Here is a 20,400-nt window from a genome sequence, read left to right on the forward strand (position 1 = left end):
ATTTCAGAACAATTAAAAAAAAAAAGATGAGAACAGCTCATGACCTTGTTTCTTACCTTGACATTACCACCTCCAGGGACATGGTGAGCATTATCAAGTGAACCAACTTTAGCTTGGGCCTTTTCTTTAAAATCCAGTTTTACACTCTCAATTTTCACACGCCCACCACCTGCGAGAGGAGAAAGGATTTTAAATGCTTTGCTAAAGTTAAAAACTGATCATTGCTAGAAGGGTGGGCAGTGGGGGTATGGGCAAAAAGGTTAAGGGGAATAAGAGGTACAAACTTATAAATAAGTCATGAGGGTGTAAAGTACAACATAGAGAATATTAATAATATCAATAATAGCATCATAACTTCCTATGGTGACAAATGGAGAGTGGACTTTTTGTGGTGATCGCTTTGTAAGGTATGTAAATGTGAAATCTCACTATGTTCTATCCCTGAAACTAATACAATATTGTATGTCAACTGTACTTTAATTCAGGAGAGCTTTATATTTTAGATGAATATTAGACATGAAGCCAAAAAGAAAAATGCCTTGCTAAAATTAAATCTTGTATTTGTGGTGACTATTCCCCAAAAATGACTATAGTAGATAGACCATTGCAAACCACGGGATTAATTAACTCTACGATACTCCTGGCCATAGATGGGAAAAAAATCTGAAAATTTCTAATTCATACCATTGTCCCCATATTATCCAAGATAATTACAGCTTTTTTGTACCATTATATGGATTGCTTTACATATTAATACCTTTCTCCTCTACCCCATCTAACCTAAGATATTAGAATCATTTTGCCTATCTGTATAATAAATACTCTAAAAATAACAATAAAAATGTGCTACTGCATCCTTTCTAAAACTTGGGAGAGTTAGACTCTTATTCCAAGGGGAGCAAATTATATTGAGAAGAAGCTCTTCTTTATTCTTCTTCTTGGTAATAGATCACTTGTAGAAAGAACTATTAGGCTAGAAATGGTGTACATATATAGGTAATAGATCCATTTGTCAATTTTCAACACAGCTTGACAGATAAAATATGAGTCAGGAGTTAAGTTTTTAATACTAATAAGCTTTAAGAACATCCCATTTTAATCAGTAGACAGAGTAAAAGGGAATCACATTCTCATACAGATGTCCCAAGACCTATCTTGATATTGACTTTATCTGATAATATTGAGACAGAGTTTGGACCATGACATTCCCCTAACTGCTAATTAGTCTGAGAATCAAGGATCTGCTGATAGAAGAGAGTGCCACATGCCACCCCTCAGTATGGTCTCACAATCTATGCATGCCTTTCTGCCTTTCTCTAGCTTGCAAATGCTTGAGAAAGCATTTTCTATACTGGGAAGGTATTTGTTGTCCTTTAGCCAGCTCTTGAGCACTTCTAAGGGGTTCTGTTGATGTCTTTTACCTGGAAAAAAGCTGAATTAGACTCCTTTACCCATTTCCACCTAAGAGGTTTGCTTTCATTTTCATTAGTAACTTGGTTTTGGCCATATGCATTTTTTTGGAAGGCCAATGGTAAGCAATGTGACCTACTATTTTGGCATCTCTCTTGGGATTTTAATTTGGGGAAAAAATGCCAAGGAACTCTATGGAAACATGGAAAATATTCTTAAATTTTGGGTTCTTGATGCTTATTTATCTCTGTAGATCTAAGAGAAAGGTCTCTTGAGGCTTCACAGGCCTTGTGGTGTGATTTTCATGAAATACTTAGATATTTGTATTATCACCCAGCTACCTGGCCAAGAACCCTTTAATGTTGTATGGTGTTACTGGCTTACAGTTTGAAGATATATCCATTTATTCTTCTCCTAAGGGATTCAGATGTACATGATGTTATTTACCTGATGCTTCTAAAAGAAACGTAGTTGTCGTCTCAAAATATGTATTATTGCAAAAAACTTATTTTAGCTTGGCTACATGAGACTCACTTGTTGGTTGTGATGAGATTAGTGTGATTCATAAAACATTCTTATCTTGGTTAGAGGCTGGAGGATGCTGAGGTTTCAACTGGATGAGATGAACTTTCTTAGGATCTTTCCTATTTTTTGGTAGCCTCTGATAGAAATAGCTTTTTTAAGCTTTCTTTTATGATTATATGCTGTATCAATATAATCTTGTTAAAATTTTTGTTGAACTGTATTTCGAGAGAGAGGAAAAGTAATGTAATATTGACCCAAAGTATATTCAGAAATTAAGACTATTTTTGTTACAGTTCTACCAGAAACTTTTATGCAACTGTTAGAGAAGCCCATCTGAATTAAGGGATCTATGCCTTTGGTTCTGAAGAATTCTGGCACCCATAAGAAGCAGTAATTGAGAAAGACTATCATCTCTATCAAGCTTGATGTGTCCTGAAGTGAAGTCAGTAAGATGTCAGATATTTTCAATCTGTGCCTGCAGGTGTTGACTTATTTCCTTTTTTTTCTCCATAGAAATTCCACACTCCAAAGTAACTTTGTGAAAAGCTTGCTGTTGTCAAGGATCATTGTGCTAATACTTCTTTATGAAGTTAGTCATCTAATTCAGGTATTACAGAAGAGCTAGATTTAGAAATAGGTGAGAGTCCATGACAATAGTTTTTATGACCAGTAAATCTTACACAGAATACTTCTTTTTCTATGTAAGATTTTTCTGTGCATCAAGACCTGGGTGAATTTGAGTAATTGTATGCCTACTGTATGGAACTAAAGAACCCAATAGTTTCTTTTCTATTCTGGAAGAATATAGGCAACGTGGCCAAATACTTAACACATACGGTTGACGTGTAAGTACAAAGTCAACTAAGGGGTTGTGGGCTTGAGTTACAGATGGGGAATTACTGTGAAGACAGGCAGTATGGGGCCATGTCCCTGCTGCCTCAAGAGTGACAGATAAGCTCATCCCAGGGGAGCAGTTCTGAAACTAGTAATACGGATTCCATATAAGTAATTTTTAATTCCTTGACTTGTTTTATGAACACCCTTTGGCAAGGTGAAGCCTGATTTCTAGACTTGTTTCTAATGAACTTATCCATTTTAAAACTTCTCCTACCTACATTTGTTTTTCAAGTAATAACTTTTTCTTGATAACCTTCCCCTGATCAGCAATCTTACTGAACTCAACTGTTCTTACACTTTTTTTCCCCTGGTAACATTTGACACAATGGTTTAAGATGTCAAGCACAGATGCTTAAAACCAATTGCTTCTTCTTATCCTATAATACAATACTATATGTAAATTTTATCAAAATGTTCTCAAGAAAATTACAAATTTGATAGTTGTCCATTATTTACACATGTGTGGAGATGGAATTCAGCAAAATTATATATAATACATGACATTCAAAAATGACTCAAAATATGTTAGAGTCACACTTGAAAGAGAAAAATATCCTCAGGAAGTAAGAAGCTAAACTTCACATTACAGCATTAGTCCCATGACATATTCTAGAAAAACAAGAAGTCCATGGTCAAATAAGCTGGGGAAGCATTATATTGCGCTGAGGATCACAGTGCTTCTTGACCAAATAAAGGATCTGAGAAATTCAGCAGAGAAAAGTTCTTTAGCTTTGCTTAAACACAATCCTTATTTCACACAATGTAGGGGAAAAAATCTCATGAAAAATCTTTGGAAACAGTGCTTTCAGTCCATTTAATTATGTATGAATAATACGTGGTCCAAAGTATTTTATAGACTATATATTTCAAAAAAGCTGCAACAAATATGTTGAGTACATAGAGATAAATGCATCTTATATACCTTTTAATTTTTAACCCATCCTATAATATATGGCCTATTTTTGGTAATTGAGTTTACTCGTCCAAATGAAGATGCTCAAATTTCTAACTTAAGTTTCTCTAAATAAAAGCATGAAGTATGAGGATTTTGAAACATCGTTCTAATTAGGTGTTTCACAACAAGAATTGAATCCAATTTAATATTTCTTAAACTACTAAAACACATTTACTTACCTGGCCTGTGGCGGATGTTCTTCAGAGAGCCACATTTGGATGTCACATGGCTTAGGTCTATCTTCTTAGTAACAATCTGTACCTGTGTGAATCACATAAAATATGTTTAAAATAGTATAGACATGAACAAAACCCCCTCAGCTCATACATACATTAAATCTAGAAACATCTCCAAACTCACAACACACTACAACATATCCAGGAACCGAAACTGAAGTACATACACACATAAGAAAACATAATCTCCCATATGCCCTCCCACTTGTTTGGTTGGAAAGAAGGACCCAAGTGAAAGAAAATCCTAGAATAGAAGATTTTATTAGAAAACCAATCATGCGACAAGCAGATAGAAAGACCTGGATTAATAAGGCAAGAATGAAGCCACACCATGTTAAACCCTTCCCTAAGCAAAGAGCCAAGTGAAGAGATAAATTATTCTTTCAAAAGTGATTTGTACATAAAAGTGACCAACATTGTTCATAGATACAAGAACGACAACACTGCTTAAAGATAAGAAGAAGAAAGCTGTAAACATGCTTTTCTAAAATATTACTCTCATGCCTTAGTTAAATGGAATTTTTCTTGTACACCAAATTATTATTTGACAAGATTTTTTTTCTTTTTGTGTTTTATTGAAATTATTTCCTCTCCCAATATTTGAAACAGTACTTCTCCAAGTGTGGGTCACTGTTCATTTGCATCAGAAGTACATAGGAATGACAGAATTGGACACTGTGGAAATGGGGCCAGGGAATCTGCATATTTGAATAAGCGATTCTTTTTTTTTTTTAAAGATTTTATTGATTTATTTTTAGAGATGGGGGAGGGAGGGACAAAGATAGGGAGAGCAACATCAATGTGTGGTTGCCTTTCATGCGCCTCATACCAGGAAACTGGCCCACAACCCAGGATTGTGCCCTGACTGAGAACTGAACCGGCGACCTTTTGGTTCACAGGGCAGTGCTCAAGCCACTGAGCCACACCAGCCAGGGCTGAGTAAGTGATTCTTCTCTAGAGGAAAATTTAAGACTATTGTTTTAGAGGTTGGAAGCTCCCCTGTTTATTTGAATTTGTTAGTTATCTCAATTTATCCTTTTCCCCTCAGGTGTTCCGACCAGCAGCACCTGCAGTGGAAGATAGCTGGGTCCATGTTCTGATCCCCTCAAGCTACTTACTAAGGACTGACACTTCCTGTCAGAGTACCAGGTGGTGAGCACTTAAAGTCAGGGCAACAGGGAGGAGGGAAAACATGTCCATGTAGACACTGATGCTGAGCCTTAGCCCAGTACTTTTGAAGAAGCCCAGCAAACCTTGCTATGCATTTCCCACGACAGTGACATTTTCATGCTCTGTGGATTTACTTTGAACATCCGGTGACAGGTCCTGGTAGAAGTCACTTGCTCATCTCTCCTTTCACTGTTTGATTTCATCTCTGCCCAGTTGAGGAGCAAGGACCCAAGAAGTATTAGACAGGTGAGAATTTTGGTTTTGGCACTCTAAATTACTGGAGTCCCACATGGCCAGAACCTAAAGTTTAGGTGACAGGATCTGGCTTGAGGTTACCTGTTGCAACTCTGCCTCAGCTACATTTGAGGGACATGGATTCATCTTTCCCTTCCTCTCATAGGGTATTATTTCCACTCAATTTAAGAGATAGGAAAAATACGATCAAGCCATGTATACTGGGAACTTGAACCCTTTCACTTTGAATTACAGATGAACCATGCTCTAACAGTTTTTATTATTTCAAGTGGTTTCTAACTCTCATGAATAAAGCAGCACAAAAGATTGACATTACACACTGGGTATTTTCAACTCTATCAGTCTCTGCCTCAAGAGAGACTTAAATGGAGCTGGAAAAGTGTGTCCAGCTGACTTTTGCAGGGGAATAGAGACAGCATGAAGAAATGCTTTGGGGCCAAAGGCCAGCAAAGACAATTGGCAAGTGATGTGGGTTTTCCATCCCCCTGAAAACCGTGGTGCACCCCGTTAAGGTTTTGTTATTCAAATGGAAGCAAGACATTCGCGGCTGATCTTAAAGGAAGGATGGGAAACCCATCATGAAAAATGCAAGGCTGACAAGCTCCCAGATCGAGGGGCATGTGGCGCAGCAACAGAAGGGGGAGTGTGTTAGGAAGGAGGCAGGAAAGGAGACAGGGTGCTGACTGTGCAGATGGCTCCACACAACCAGGACAGCTTTCTACCAGAAGCTTCTACTTACATTTCCGCCCCCGGCAGAATGTTTGATGTTATCCTTGGAACCACATCTGGACTGAACCTTGCTAAAATCGATCTTCTTGTTTAAAATCCTAACCTAAAAGGAATTGGAGGTAACTTCACTGTGCATTTTTGTTTCAACATGCTGGGTACAGGGAACCGGAAGGGATAGTGCCAAAGAGGCTCCAAACTCCCTTCCACCTACATATTCATCTAAGAGAAAAATCGAACACTGGAATTGAAGAGCAGATCTGTCATGTAAAAACAAGGCTCTCTGGTCCTGCACACCCAAGGGCCAAATGCTCAAGAGCCTTAGATACCCCAGTTGTAGGCAGGTATAATCTGGAAGCAATTAGAAGAATAGAAAAATAAACCTTGGGTCATCTGTAAGGAGGTGGCTTCCAATACTGTGGGCAACACTGGGACTCAGGTTCCCTCTACGGAACGACCAATGGTATAGTTCAGTGTAGTTCAGGTCAGGATCCTGAAGGGTCCACCAGCGCCGTATCCGCCCCAGCTTACCCCTGACAGTGTCAGCCATTACCAATATAAATCATCTCATACACTTGACTTGAACATAGCATGGTCTACTGAATGCTACAGTTGAGAGTCCTCCTTCATGCAGGGAAAGAAGCCCCTGGTTTCCTAAGAGGAGGCTCTGGGCCTCCTCTGCTGACAGGCCATAGGTTCCCCCGCAGGTCTGGCTCAGTGGCCTTTTGGAAGGCCTCTCTCTGACAACTGCTCATCATAGCCATTACCCTTAGATGGTGGGTATGGAAGCGTTCTTTCCATTTTTAGAAGGGAGAACCCCAAAGAACATTAGTTAGTTGACTTGTACTAGCTCATGTAGTCCAGGCCTCAGCTGGGTCTGACAGATTTGAGGTGAGGTGTTTTATTTCTATTTTCAGAAAGTCCAGTATTCATCTGGAAGACAATAGCAAATCCAGATCTGGAAAAATATTACTCTTGTGTAATGTAATGTGCAAAGTAATAACTCTTGACTTCTTTCATGCGTCTTTCAAATTCTGCATGTCTTGGAGGACAGACAAGCAAAGTTAGCATGGGAAGAAAGGTTTACTTTTGTTGTTGTTTGGTTGGTTGGTTTTACTTTGTGTAAAATGACTATTTACCTCTCCTCTCCCAATAACTAAAGAGAAATCATCTTTTCAATGCTTTGGGGGACAGTTTATCCTCTTATTTAAAAAAAACCTAAATAAAATTATCCTAGATATTCAGCTGTGCCCCCAAATAGTATCACATCTCTTGGTCTTTTAGAAAGGTATACAAATTCAGGAGGACATGAATCCAGACTATATTTAACTAGACAAAGCTTGAATTGCAGTGCTTGCCTAACTAACATTGACAAGATTGCTGTCCCTTATAGGGAATGTCATCAACAACTCTCATTGACAGCCCAAGGGAAGGGCCTCTTGTCAAAATCTGAATTCAGAAGACATGATGATTGGACCCCACTTTAGGGTGTAAGAACAATTCCAGTTTTATAAAAGGAGGAGAGCATATCACACAGTCTATATCTAATAATAAGTGTAGTTTCATTCTAAGAATTTCATATAAACTGTGATGTAATTACCTTTAAGTCAATAAGGGATATTATATTTCAAACCACATAAATTAATTTTAAAAGGAAAATAGTCTTGATTTATTAGTTCTAATAATAATACTTATAATTTTTATCCATGAAGAACCAATTATTTTGGCAATGAAATAGAATTCATCTAAGCCATTTTTTCCTCCTCTTCAGGGATATACAGGATCTCTTATTTCATTTACAAATTTTAAATTAGAGATCATTAGAGTACCAACCAAAGCCAACATTTGGCTTTGATTACTTTGTAATGAGTTAAAGCGATCAAAGCCAAATGTTAAATTGGATTCATTTGTTGCAAAAATGGAAATTCCAAATTCAGTTGCATGAATCTGACTCTAACATTTCATCAACTTTTTGACAACTTTTATACTCTCCAAAACAAATTATTCAAACCTGAAGAGGTATACACATTGCTAGCATTATTTAGAGGTAATTTAAATCTGAAGATCCTAAAGCTTAACGGTAAACCTTTGTTCATTTTTCCCAGATTTTCAAGAGAGTCATAGATTTTTCTAGTGAAACAAACACCTGACCTTCTTCAGTGGTGGACTTTCTCAACCCGTGTCTGTTCAATCTATAAGGTGAAGCAGACCTTTGACATGCATTAATGGCATATTCTTGGTGTATTTTCATATTTGCAATGGCTTCTTAGTATATTGCTTTTGTCTAAACATTAGACTCTAAAGTGAGGCCAAGTATGACATTCACCATCTTGCCTGATGATTGAATAGACAAAACAAAACCCCTTTTGGCAGCAGATGCTTGATGCTCAGTATGGTTTACCCTCTAGCTTGACCACTTGCACCTGAGCACCCACATCATCTGTGTGACTCACATTTATGGCTTTGAAAAATTACAAAGTACTTCATCCCAAAGATCTCTTGGATCATTTACAACAGTTAACACTTAGAGAGTTAAGTCCACAAATACCAGCAGTTCTCACACCATTCTCTAGAACAGAAAAAATAAAAATAAAAAAGATGGCTGCTCTGAAGGATAAAGTTTTATTCTAAATTAGTTTTGCTTTTTAAATCAGAGAGCTGAGTTTTAACTCTTTCTGTTGTACGGATGGATCTAAATAAAATTACTTTCTTTGAAAAATTTTTCATTAAACATTTGTTTTCCTAAAAACCTATGTTAAAAGAAAATTATTTTAAGATCTTAGAGACTGTCTAAAAATATAACAAACTTATATTTGGCAAATTAACTAATTTTTTATATTCATGGTATAGAAGAGAAATATTTGAATAATCCTTACCCCAAATTAACTCTATAGCACAGTTTAATCTTTGTCCATTTCTTTTATCAAAAGTTTTACTTGCACTATTAATGCAAAATAAGATGATTTCAAAGAGTCACAATCTTTTCTTCTGCATAATTCACACTGGAAGTTATATCTATCAACTGGTTTATCTTCTTAAAGTTCTGCCTTATTCAAAATTCTCCCCAACTTCCTATTTCCTATTAAATGCATCAAAATTTCTTAGCCAGGCAGCTAGTATTCTCAGCAATACTGATTTTTTGAGCCCTCTCTTAATACTTTATATTTTTGGGCCAGGTTGTGTTACAGTTCATACTTTACGTGCCTTCTTTACGTGGTTATCTCTTGCTAGTTAAGTCTGTAGTGGATCACCCTCTGAGGCTCAGTCCAATCAGTCCCACCACAGTGGGATTTCAGTATCATGGGCAAATATTGGTGACTTACTTGCATACATAGTTGTTTTCCATTCACATAAAGAGTCATTTAAGCATTAAGAATTATAAAAAATAGGTGAATGTAATTGAATAATTAATCAGAATTATTTTATTTTATTTTTTACTAATTCTATCTACTCCACCACCATGCTACGGAAGAACAGTACAATTACTCTCTGGAAAGTCCTGGGGAGACTCTCATTGGATTTTTATCATGATGATTCAACAGAAATAATTGGCCGCTGTACTCTCTCTGTGTACAGGTTTAACTGCTCCTTTAGAGGAGGTAATTTTTTTCCCCCAAGTGGGATTATTCTAAGAAAGGGCAGGAAGGCAAGATATTACTGTTAGCAAGAATTAATCACTTACTAAAGTTTAGAAATACAAAACATGTAAAATGAAAGAAACTACAATCCTAACCTCAACTGTTTTTAGCAAAACGATTTATATGCATAAACCAGAAACATTAATATCAAAGTCACCTTGAATTTCTTCAGCAATGGGATCTTGTTTGTTTTTTTAAGTTAACACTCTGATGCTGCTTATTTTTTAACCAAAGATCCACATGTTGTCTCAAGATAATGAGATATGGGGTATAACTGGGGGTCAAAAATTTTGGATTCTGTCCTCAGCTCTCTCACATATAGCAGTAGGTTCTTCAGGCATCCTCTAGCTATGGCCCTCAATTGCAATATCATTTCTGTCTTCTTCCACCCAACGTTGTTTTAGAATGCTTTATTTTTTTACGGGCAGTGGACAATGACACTCACCTAACTTCCCTTCATCTTTACAGGGGATTAAGCTTTTCCTTTGGGTTTGCATCATCTCTCAGGAGTGCTTACAATGAAGAATTCCTTTGTCCTTGCATTATAGTAACACTTGTTTTTGTCTCTCTCTAAAGTATTTCCCATTCCTCAGCATTCTATTTTAATAATGATCTAGCTTCTATAGAGTCCTGAGGCAACATATGTTAGAACAAAAATATGACTATATCAGAGATTCCTGGAGACTGCAAGTGCCCTGGAACAGATAACATTGTTCAAAGACTCATCTGTTAACAGCCCGGTGCTCTGCTTAAAATACATAAAAATACACAAACTTTATGGTACATTCTGAATCTTAATTAACCCTGCATACACTGACGAACAACTTTTTAAAAACTAAGTATATCAAATATAAACAATAAATATAGTTGAGTATACAATTAAATAGAAAAAAATAGTTTATGTCAAAACATACAACTCCCCAGCACTCTAAAAAAGGGTCAGCTGAGGGAGCAAATTTTTCTCTGCAGGCTATTTTACAAGACACAGAAAGTAGAACCACAATATAAAACTTTGGGGTAGATGATGAAAAATTTGGAAAGAAGTTTTTGGTGACATAGACATTGAGTTTAGTCATTAGACCCATTGTTAAATATTTTAAATGGCCTCTCAATGGGCATTGGAAGGAAAGTTATGAACATAGTTATTGTGATTCAAGAAAATTAACAGATAAGTTCATTTGCTATAATTTCTTGACATTACATTTTTTCTCTAGTTTAAATATTTAAGAAATTTTAAGGAATAGTGAATGAAGTTGTTAAAGAAAGTAACTTTAGATAGAGTTTACTCAGTTGTTTGTAAACCACCTGAGATTCAAGGCTGTCTCCATGTGGTAGCTTGACTTGTAAATGAACAGCAGGCAGAAAAGAACTCTACAGTTTTCAATTTTGTGAACCCAGTATGCGGTAATTTTTTCATAGTTTTGAATAATCAGTGTTTACAAAGCCTAGCTCCAAAACTTTTCATTACTCTACAAAAGACATGTGAATTACAGTATAAAAGTTCTATTGCATGAAGACAGGGTCCATGATTTCAATGGGCTTTCATTTTGAGATTATGTTGACTGTGATACAAAAAAAAACCTTCGTCAATATATTTATTTCAGAAAATGCTTTCTCTTCGTGCTGGGTTGACTGACAGTATTTTAAAGCTCATGGGGTATTTTATTATTCCTCTTACTTAGCACTTATTCGTAGCCCTAAGGAGATGAAAATAAATGGCTTGGAAAGAAAGCTAAATAAGAGCAAGATAATAAGGGGGACAAGAAAATAAAAACACCACTCCTTTATTGCCTAGATTGATCATATTGTTTCATTTTCTTTTTGTCATATAGTGCACAGCAGAGTCTTAGTAAATGTGTGAAGAAAAACATGCACATATGAATGAGAAAAATATCTAAATAAGAGTCAATCCTCTTAGTTTATAAAATTTATAATTCTATTAATTTAATTATACACGGGCAGGTCTTCACAGTGGTGACCATGGTAATTTTCTATGAGAAAAAAATCCTGTTACACTATAATTTATTAGTTGCCTCCAGAATTAATTTCATTTTTTCCCATGAATATAAAATTGAAAGCAACTCATTCAAGTTAGTGTATCCAAGGTCTAAAAAAAATCTTAGGATAATGACTAAGATTTTATAAAAATATTAAAAGATTCCACTCTATATTTTACTCATTTCATTTCCATGTTCTTCTCTAAGGATTCCTCTTCCAAAATTATACTCCTCTTCATTTCAGAAACACTGCTTTTTTATTCAACTTCAGCTTGCTGTTTATGGCACAAATACTTACTGCGGAGTCTATTAAAATAACTAAATGATTTTTTTTATTAAATATAATGCAAGTTACTATCATACTCTATGGCAAACCATAGACCTGAGATCTAAAAATCACCTTATAGTCTATTAAATGAGATGGCACTATATAAAAAAATATCATTTTGTTGCTTCTATTCTACAAATTAAAAAATCTGAGGACTAGAGAGGTATCTAAGGTCACACAGTAATTTAGTAGAAAGGGGGAACCAAGAACTCAGCTCTTACATCCTGTGGTTCAAACATGACAAGTTTCCTTGGGTAGCAATTGCAATGACATTAGGCATTCACATTTATTCAGCAGTCAATGGGAAGAATGTATGTCACCATGCACATGGTACCCTACATTCACTCAACTTTCAGCAAATATTTATTGAGTACCAACCGTGTACTGGATCCTGAGGACAAGATGGACCTCATCTCTGAATTTATGGAGCTTACGGTCTATTAGATAAGACAAGATTGACATTAAATAACTATATAATGGAATGCTTAATTACACATGGGGTGAGGAGGACTGGCTACAGTATGTAGCCTTTATCAGAGGTGCAGGGAGATCAGTTAACAACTACTGCAGTGACATCAACAAGAGATAAAGTATCCTGTGCTACAGTGGTGCAGAGTATATTGAGAGAAATGGGCTGATTTTGGGGGGCACAAAATCATTAGTACTTAAAGATGGCCAGGATATGGGATGAGGAGAAGGGAGATGAGATGACTCCGATTTTTATTTGGCAATATAAAGTACTATCATTTGAATAGATGTGATAGTATTAATAGTAAGAATTTAATGTGAACTTTCTACTCTGAAAGGTCTATGTGGCATCAGTCACGCTCATGTCCTTGCTGTTCTTAGAACCTGCCAGGCCTGCTTCCAACCCAGGGCCTTTGCATGTATAATCATAACCAAAGAGTGTCTCCTGCCGGAAACACTCTTTCCCAGTTGTTCATACGGCTTTACTTCCTTGGTATCTTTATTCAAATACCGTATTCTCAGGCCTTTCCTACTCACCCTACCAGAAATGCAATTTTGTCTCAAAGTATCCTAAGCTTTTTCCTTGGCTTTATTTTTCTCCTTTACACTTAGTACTTTCTTATGTATTTTTCACATGTTTTTTAATTTAATTTTCTTTCTAGGATGTAAATGTCATGAAGGTAAGAATTTCAAGAATTGTGGGCTGTTTTGCTCAGTTTGTTTTCAGTACCTAGAAAATAGTATAACATTTAATAGGTACTCAATAAATACCTGTTGAATAAATCATTGAGTAAATGAATATGCTACCTTGAGTTTCTGGAATTTTTTAGGAATTGGAAGATAGCTCACTATGTTATTTTAAAGATGCCAAAGTTGATTTTAGAATTAAAATTTCATTTTTGATCCTTGATATTATCTGTAGGAATTCAAAAGTAGCTAACTATCCTCTATTTTAAAACCTTAATTTTTAGATTTAAAAAACAATCCTTCAAGTGTAAGAGAACACAAAAATATGAAAAAAATGTGGCATGACTTTCCAAATTTAATGATCTCAACTTTTTAACAGTATATTCACATATCACAGTTTGTATTACATTATTTCATATAATATTTTAAAAGTTTAGAAGCTTCAAATTTCAATCCTGATGGGATAAAACCTAGGCATGGGAGGAAGTGTTAAATAAAACTACCATTTTCATGTTGTGCAATAAATGTTAAAGCAAACAACAAAAAGACCAAGGTATATAAAGTTGCATACTTTGTAGACAAGTGATTATTCATTAAATAAAAATTATACAATGTGACTTTATAGCTCAGCTATTAAAAGATATTGAGGCCTTATATGCCAGATGTGGATAATGTGACGACTTCGGTTTCTTTCATGTGAAAATATGAAAGTTGAACTATAAGAAGCTAAATACCTCTGATATTTAATGTTCCTTAACTCAATGGATCCATATAGAACTGAAAGATAGAAATTAGACTACTTTATTTCTAGAATGTAAAAATACACTTCATGGGTTCTAGTATAATGGGTTTATCTAAAGCAACATTGAAAGAAAAAAGAAACAGAATCAAGAGGAAGGAGGGGGGCGGGGAAAGGGAAGGGAAGGCTCAAGTCAAGAAACATGTGAGGAGGACCCATGGACAAAGCCAAAGTGGAGAAAGGATTGAGGGAGGGAGGCGGGGGAGGGAGGTAGGGGAAAGTAGTGGTGGGAAGGTGGAGACAAATGTATTTGAACAATAAAAAAAAATAAAATAAAATAAAAATAAATAAATAAATTTTTTAAAAAGGGTCTAGTGTAACAAATACCAGTAATGTAAAAGGCTGACAAATTTTACAAGAGTCTTAAATCAAAGATGAGTACTATTGAACAGGAGTGACTTGCTTGAAGATGCCACCATCTTTAGCTCTGCTGATTTGAAAATGACTGACTGGTCCATGAATGAAGAAGTATGTAATTCACAAGGCAATCCATCAAATCCATAGAAATGGCTTTACAGATATCATGAACAACCTAAACGCCTTATCCAATAATCTGTAAATGACAGCCTTGTGGAAGTACCTCATTAGTAACTTTCAGCTAAGGGTACAAAAACTGGGCTGTGTACAATGATCACCATAAAGCTGATGGAGGAAAAATAAGAAACCTGTCAAAACATTTACACATATTTCATATAAATCAATGTAAATATAAGAAATACATAGAAAAGATATAAAGTGCCATTCACTGAGTTGTCTAAATGTTTTTTGTCCTGTGCTTTTAGAGAAATTGTTTACGTTCCTACCTTTGCTTAATCAAGCAACTGTGTTCCTAAAAAACTAATGCTATTTATTCTAAAATTTACATTTAGATTTAATATAGATTAGGGAGCTAACTATATTTACATAGTTTCAAATTTTTACACTCAACAAGGTAGTCTTAACTTTTCCTTAAGTTACATTAACCAAGCTCACTATCTACAGTGAATACAGGATTGCATATTTTTTTTTCCAATAAAATGAATTTGTTTTAGCTGAAAAGATTAACTTTGTGGCTTTTTGTCAAGCTCCTCATATCTTCAGCTAGCATATCTAATGACATTAGGCATTGACTTGTCTCACTGAACTAAGCCACTGAGCAACGCCTCTTTGCCGATAGAAAATTGGACATTAAAAGGAGATGATGGCTACAAGCACGAAACCTATACATATGGAGGAACAATAAATGTTCATATCAGGGCCGATAATAAAGCTGCTCAACTTGGAAAGTTGTTGAATTATCAGGACACATATTTTTTTTATACATATCCTCTCCCAATTCTTAGTCATTGTGTAGATGTTAAAACAACAATAAAACTTTTAAAAATTCTATCATTTACATGCAACCTAACTGCTCCAAAGTTTATAATAGGTCCTCAGTAGAGAATTAAGGTTACATCTACAAATTTACTCCCATCTTCATCAATAAGAATTGTGTGACTAATTTTTTCAGTACCTACAGACCATATATCTGTATTGCAAAACTTAGCTCCTACAGAAAGTATCATGATTGTCCCGTTCTCTTCAATGACTCTGGGTTGGTTACTGTTCATTCAAATGTCCTAGGATAATCATTTGTATTACAATGGTGAACAACATGTCCATGGCTACAATTGTCCCATGAGGACATTTATAAATTCTCAATCAGCTAACAAAGTTCTTTAGCATATCACCTTGATAATTTCTAAGAAGTTGTAGCAAAATATTTTCCTAGGCATTCTGTAAAGTGGGAACTCAAACAATCCAGTCAAAATGTCCAGTTTAAGATGTACAGAAAAAGAACGTCTGCATACTCCTTGTATTTGAGAAGGTCAATACACTGTAAGGAAGCTTTTTTAGGGGATAGTGTTAAAGGGTTGAGTGATATATTTTTCCAACAAAGATGGTTCAACTGCAATGCATCTCAATTTCCCAATTCATTTCCTCCTCCAATATAAATTCATTGATACCGTCTATGATGGAATAGAAGGTAAGTACACTCCTTCCATCTGTTTCTTATCTTGGTGAGGATATACCTCTTGCTTATCCAACAAAAGTTATTTCATAACTCCACTGTTAAGGATTTTTTCCAAGTTATCTGAAGCTGAGATAGGATAATTTTGCAGTAGATTAACACTTCTCTTATTAAACTAGAGATTTTCTTCAAATGACACTGTGATTTTGAAATTATTTTTGTTCTTTCTGTAATTTTTGTGCTGTATATCTTTACTAGTCCTTAATTGCCATAATCTCTAGGGCAGTAGTTCAGTTAAAAAAAATAAGACATATTTATATCAATTTTATGAATTACAAAGTATACTAGAGGTCAATTAGACATAGCAACATTCACAACCAGGTATGACAAAGAAGCAGAAAGACAAAAATAAATGCTTTCATATTTTTCAGGTTGGTTTAACCTCAGTGATCCCAGCAAAGATGAGGCTAACAGCGCTCTTTTGTCACTCTGCCTTGAGGAGTACTTTGAATAAATCATATAGTATACAATTTCTATGTCAAACTATATGAATAATTATTCCCTTTTTACTAAATTTTCTTTTTAGCTTCAGTAAAATATCTTGAAAATAACCTATATTTTCTTGTTGTCTTATGAAGAAACAGATTCTCTTAAGTATCAATATTTTCCAGAATATAAGAAGTAAACTCCACATTTAGTTGAGGATAACAGCAGGACATGGGGATATTTATGAAGATAATTGACTTTAAATATACATGTTACTTTATTTTAAGGGGTCTTACTAAAAGCTAAAATAATAAATTTTTAAATTGGTACTAACTTGACTTCATTCTACTTTAAAATTATTTATATGTAAATACAAAAAAATATGGCACTTGAATATTTCCAAAAAGACCCAAATATTTCCTTCTCTGGATATGCAAAACTCTGATGAATGCAAGAATAGTATGAGTTTCTTTAGGAATTATAGGCGTAAATTTGGTAGCAGTTCTTTTCTTAAAATAGTTTTCCTATAGCTCATTTTTTAAATAATATCTTTGTAAGATAAAGCATCTTTCTATGGCTAAATTATTATAGAATGTTATAGCTGTTCTGAGTACACCTTCCTTAATTTTGGTTGATTTTTCTTAACTTCTTGGGTATTAATGAACAGAATCTTAGCAAAGAATTCTGTTGCTAAAGGAAAGAGCAAACTTCACATTTGGGTAAGATCTTTCTTCTAAACCTGCCTGAAAATACACTTTCTTTGCATGAAGGAGGGATACCAGAAATCAGTGGCAGAAAATATAAGAGACAAGAAAAAGAATGGTAGAAAAGAATATTGAGGCTAAAAGGAAAGGCTTTCTTGGGATATTGAAAGGGCATTACAAGTTTGTTCATGTACAAAGAAATTACTTCCCTTCTTTCTCTCAAGGATGGATGTTTTATCTCTTCAATGACAAAATAAATCAGACTGTTCCATGGGAAGATCAATACCACAAGAGAAACATTAAATGATATTTTTATTATCTCCTTCCAGGCTAATTACTGTATCCAAACATACAGTGTATAAGCAAGATTCAAGTCAGGCAGAACTCAAATATCTCTGATTGGAAAAGATGTGAATGTTTGCTCTGGAGTTAAGAGTTAATAGGTAGAGCTCTACTAATAACTCTACCCAATACAATAATTGTATTCATCAGAACCATATAGAACTATTTATTATCAACACAAACACCTGCCCTTTGCAATGTTTAGGCAGTGGCAGCCAGAGAAGAAGCTTGGTACACTATGTTCTGATTTTGGAGTGAACATGGAGAAATGGTAGAAGATGTCACTGGGAATCCTTGTGGAAGAAGGAAGGAGATAGAAGTGGAATCACTAAAATATAGTCAGATCTAAAATAGATTGTTCAAATTTATATCAGAAATGTAATTTTAACCTTCTAAATTAAAATCTACAAGGCAATTGAGACACATTTAGAAAAGATCTGTTAGGAAACCAAACGAAAGATTCTCCTCTGTGGTCAAATCAATTTGTATGCAGTAATAACCAGATGAAATAAACATGTCATGTGATTTTCATTATATTGTATAAGCTAGCTTTCTCGGATAAGGTCCAACTCTTGGCAATAAATCATAACCAGTAACTCCATCTCCCTTTTTTTATAAGAACTGTTAGCTTAAAACATGACGAAGGCACCATAATAATTAGTGGGATTTTACATCTGGCAGGAAATACATATTCATATGATGCTTACCTGCCCCCCTTTAGGCTGGTATTTGATGTTGTCTGTTGATCCAATTTTGGATTTGACATTCTTCAGGTCTGGCAGTGGTTGGTTAATAAGCCGAAGCTGCTTCGGAGTAGCGGGAGATTTTGGAGGAGTACGTATGATGGCGACTTTCTTCTCACCGGGCACCAAGATTGCAGATTTGGGGGTTCCTGGTGTGTGAGGGGTCCTGGGGTAGCTAGGGGTTCCAGGAGTGCCTGGTGTGCGAGAAGAGTAGCTTGGTGGGGTGCCCGGAGTGATGGCGGTTGATCCAGGGGTAGTGGGTGTTGAAGTGCCACTTTTTCCTGCTCTGCGAATTGGCTCTGACCCTGTATTAACAAATAGAAAACAAAACAAAAAATTATGCATAAGAAAGTTCTCCTCAAAGTATTTTTCTACACATAATTGTTAGAACTCATAGTATATTAAGTTTCTAAAGCATTTAGAATATAAATTACAATAATGCTCAAAAAGGTGAGAGCCTCCTTTTTTTTAAGGCTCATAACCTGGTACATTCTTTTTGAACATGCATTGCTACCAGTGCAAGAGTAAAATGGGTCTTCCTGTTGTGTTCTTCTTAATTCTTATTATAAATGTGTCAAAAACTATTTTTTTTTAAACTTGTGTAATCACTAAGGCATATAGATCAGGGTACTGGAGATTTCTTAAATGGTATAGACTATTCATTCTTCTGTGTAGTTAAGTTCACTTTGAAATCCAGATGGACATGCAATGCAAAACTGTGATCTAAATTACATAATTCTGGACTGCATTGAAAGCTATTTATTCAATTGTGTTTCAGTGGTACGCCCTCAGCTTATATTGAGGAGCACTGTGAGTTACAAATGTGTTCATTGAAAGCTGTTCAGTTCTGTCAGGCATTGTCTACAATATCATGTGTTTTTGTAAGAAAATTTGTCTTAATTCTTAATACCCCCAAAATATCTATTTCTCTCCTTAGAAAATTAGGATGTTTTAACATTATATTCACTGTAAAACTTGTACCTGATTGTGTTGTCTCCTCTATTTTTATTACTAGTTTGGTAGTTTGAAGTCCTATCAATAATCCCTCACTGTCAATTATTCAGGGTATTGCAAGATGCATTTTTTTTTTGCCTCAACTTGACCATAGCCTCATTTTATCACTTAACTCCTTTCTCCCATTTTCCTATACTATGCTTCTCTCATATTGTCTTTTCAAATGTGTTTTTGAATGTCATTTGAAATTTGAAAGAATGATGATATAAATAAAAGCATACATTACAAATTTCAAAGCACTTTTGTGAACACCAAACATTGGATAACCAAAATAAAAGCCATAATAGTTAGAGGCAGCACTTGTTACCCCTAATTTAAAAAGGAGGACATTGAGGCTCCTTTATCCAGATGATACTAAATTTCAAGCCAGATTATGGTACTTAGCTTCTTAATACTTGTTTAACTTTCTTTTAATATAAAAATCTTTTCTCAGAATAATACATTGATTCCATTCAAAGAACACTTATCTACATTGTTAACATTTATTACACAAATTCTGTAACATTTTTGTATTTTATAGAAAGGGCATGATTTTTATTTTTTACTACTGAGTTTGTGTACTTTGTCAAAATCAACAAATGTTCTAGAAGTTCTGTAGAGGATAAAGATAGAACTCATTAATTTTAAAACAAATAAAGTGAAAATGATCTTAAAGTCAACTAATGCAACTGATTATCATTACAGGAAGTTCTTTTGGAGAAGGGGGACAATTAATTTTGCTTAAATATTTGTAAATAGTGAGCTCAACAGAGTACACGTTAGATAATTCTAATGTACAGACAATGTGAATCTACCAACTGGTCTGGGTTTAATCTCCTGGAGAAACACAGGACAGTTTTACTTCCTCTTTCAGTGAAGAGTTTCCACGCGTCAAGTGAAAGTTGCCCAGTATCCTTTTGGTGTAATATAAGGGCAAAACATAGTTAAACTCTTCAACTGACAATATGAAATGAAATATGAGAAGACTGAAGTGGAAAATTAGTGTGCAGTCTATGATTTTTATTGCTCTCCACAAAGTGACATTTTGAGA

At 35.0% G+C, this 20,400-nt stretch overlaps 1 protein-coding gene across 31 annotated transcripts in view; it reads right to left on the reverse strand.

The window, feature by feature from the left end:
• MAP2 (microtubule associated protein 2) overlaps nucleotides 1-20,400 on the reverse strand; it is a 261,553-nt gene that overhangs the window by 4,137 nt on the left and 237,016 nt on the right. For 18 of the 31 annotated variants that reach the window (XM_054585712.1, XM_054585735.1, XM_054585739.1 and 15 more), the window contains 4 exons: nucleotides 18,321-18,661; nucleotides 6,188-6,280; nucleotides 3,967-4,048; nucleotides 57-169 (listed from right to left, as the gene is read on the reverse strand). In XM_054585712.1, coding sequence (XP_054441687.1) covers nucleotides 57-169; nucleotides 3,967-4,048; nucleotides 6,188-6,280; nucleotides 18,321-18,661 — 629 coding nt within the window. The remainder of the gene's footprint in view (nucleotides 1-56; nucleotides 170-3,966; nucleotides 4,049-6,187; nucleotides 6,281-18,320; nucleotides 18,662-20,400) is intronic. The other 13 variants (XM_054585741.1, XM_054585740.1, XM_054585736.1 and 10 more) reach the window with 1 other exon arrangement.

This window comes from Pteronotus mesoamericanus, unplaced genomic scaffold (assembly GCF_021234165.1).
Source record: "Pteronotus mesoamericanus isolate MK-2021 breed Mesoamerican mustached bat unplaced genomic scaffold, CSHL_Meso_final contig_90, whole genome shotgun sequence".
NCBI classification, from domain to species: Eukaryota; Metazoa; Chordata; class Mammalia; order Chiroptera; family Mormoopidae; genus Pteronotus; species Pteronotus mesoamericanus.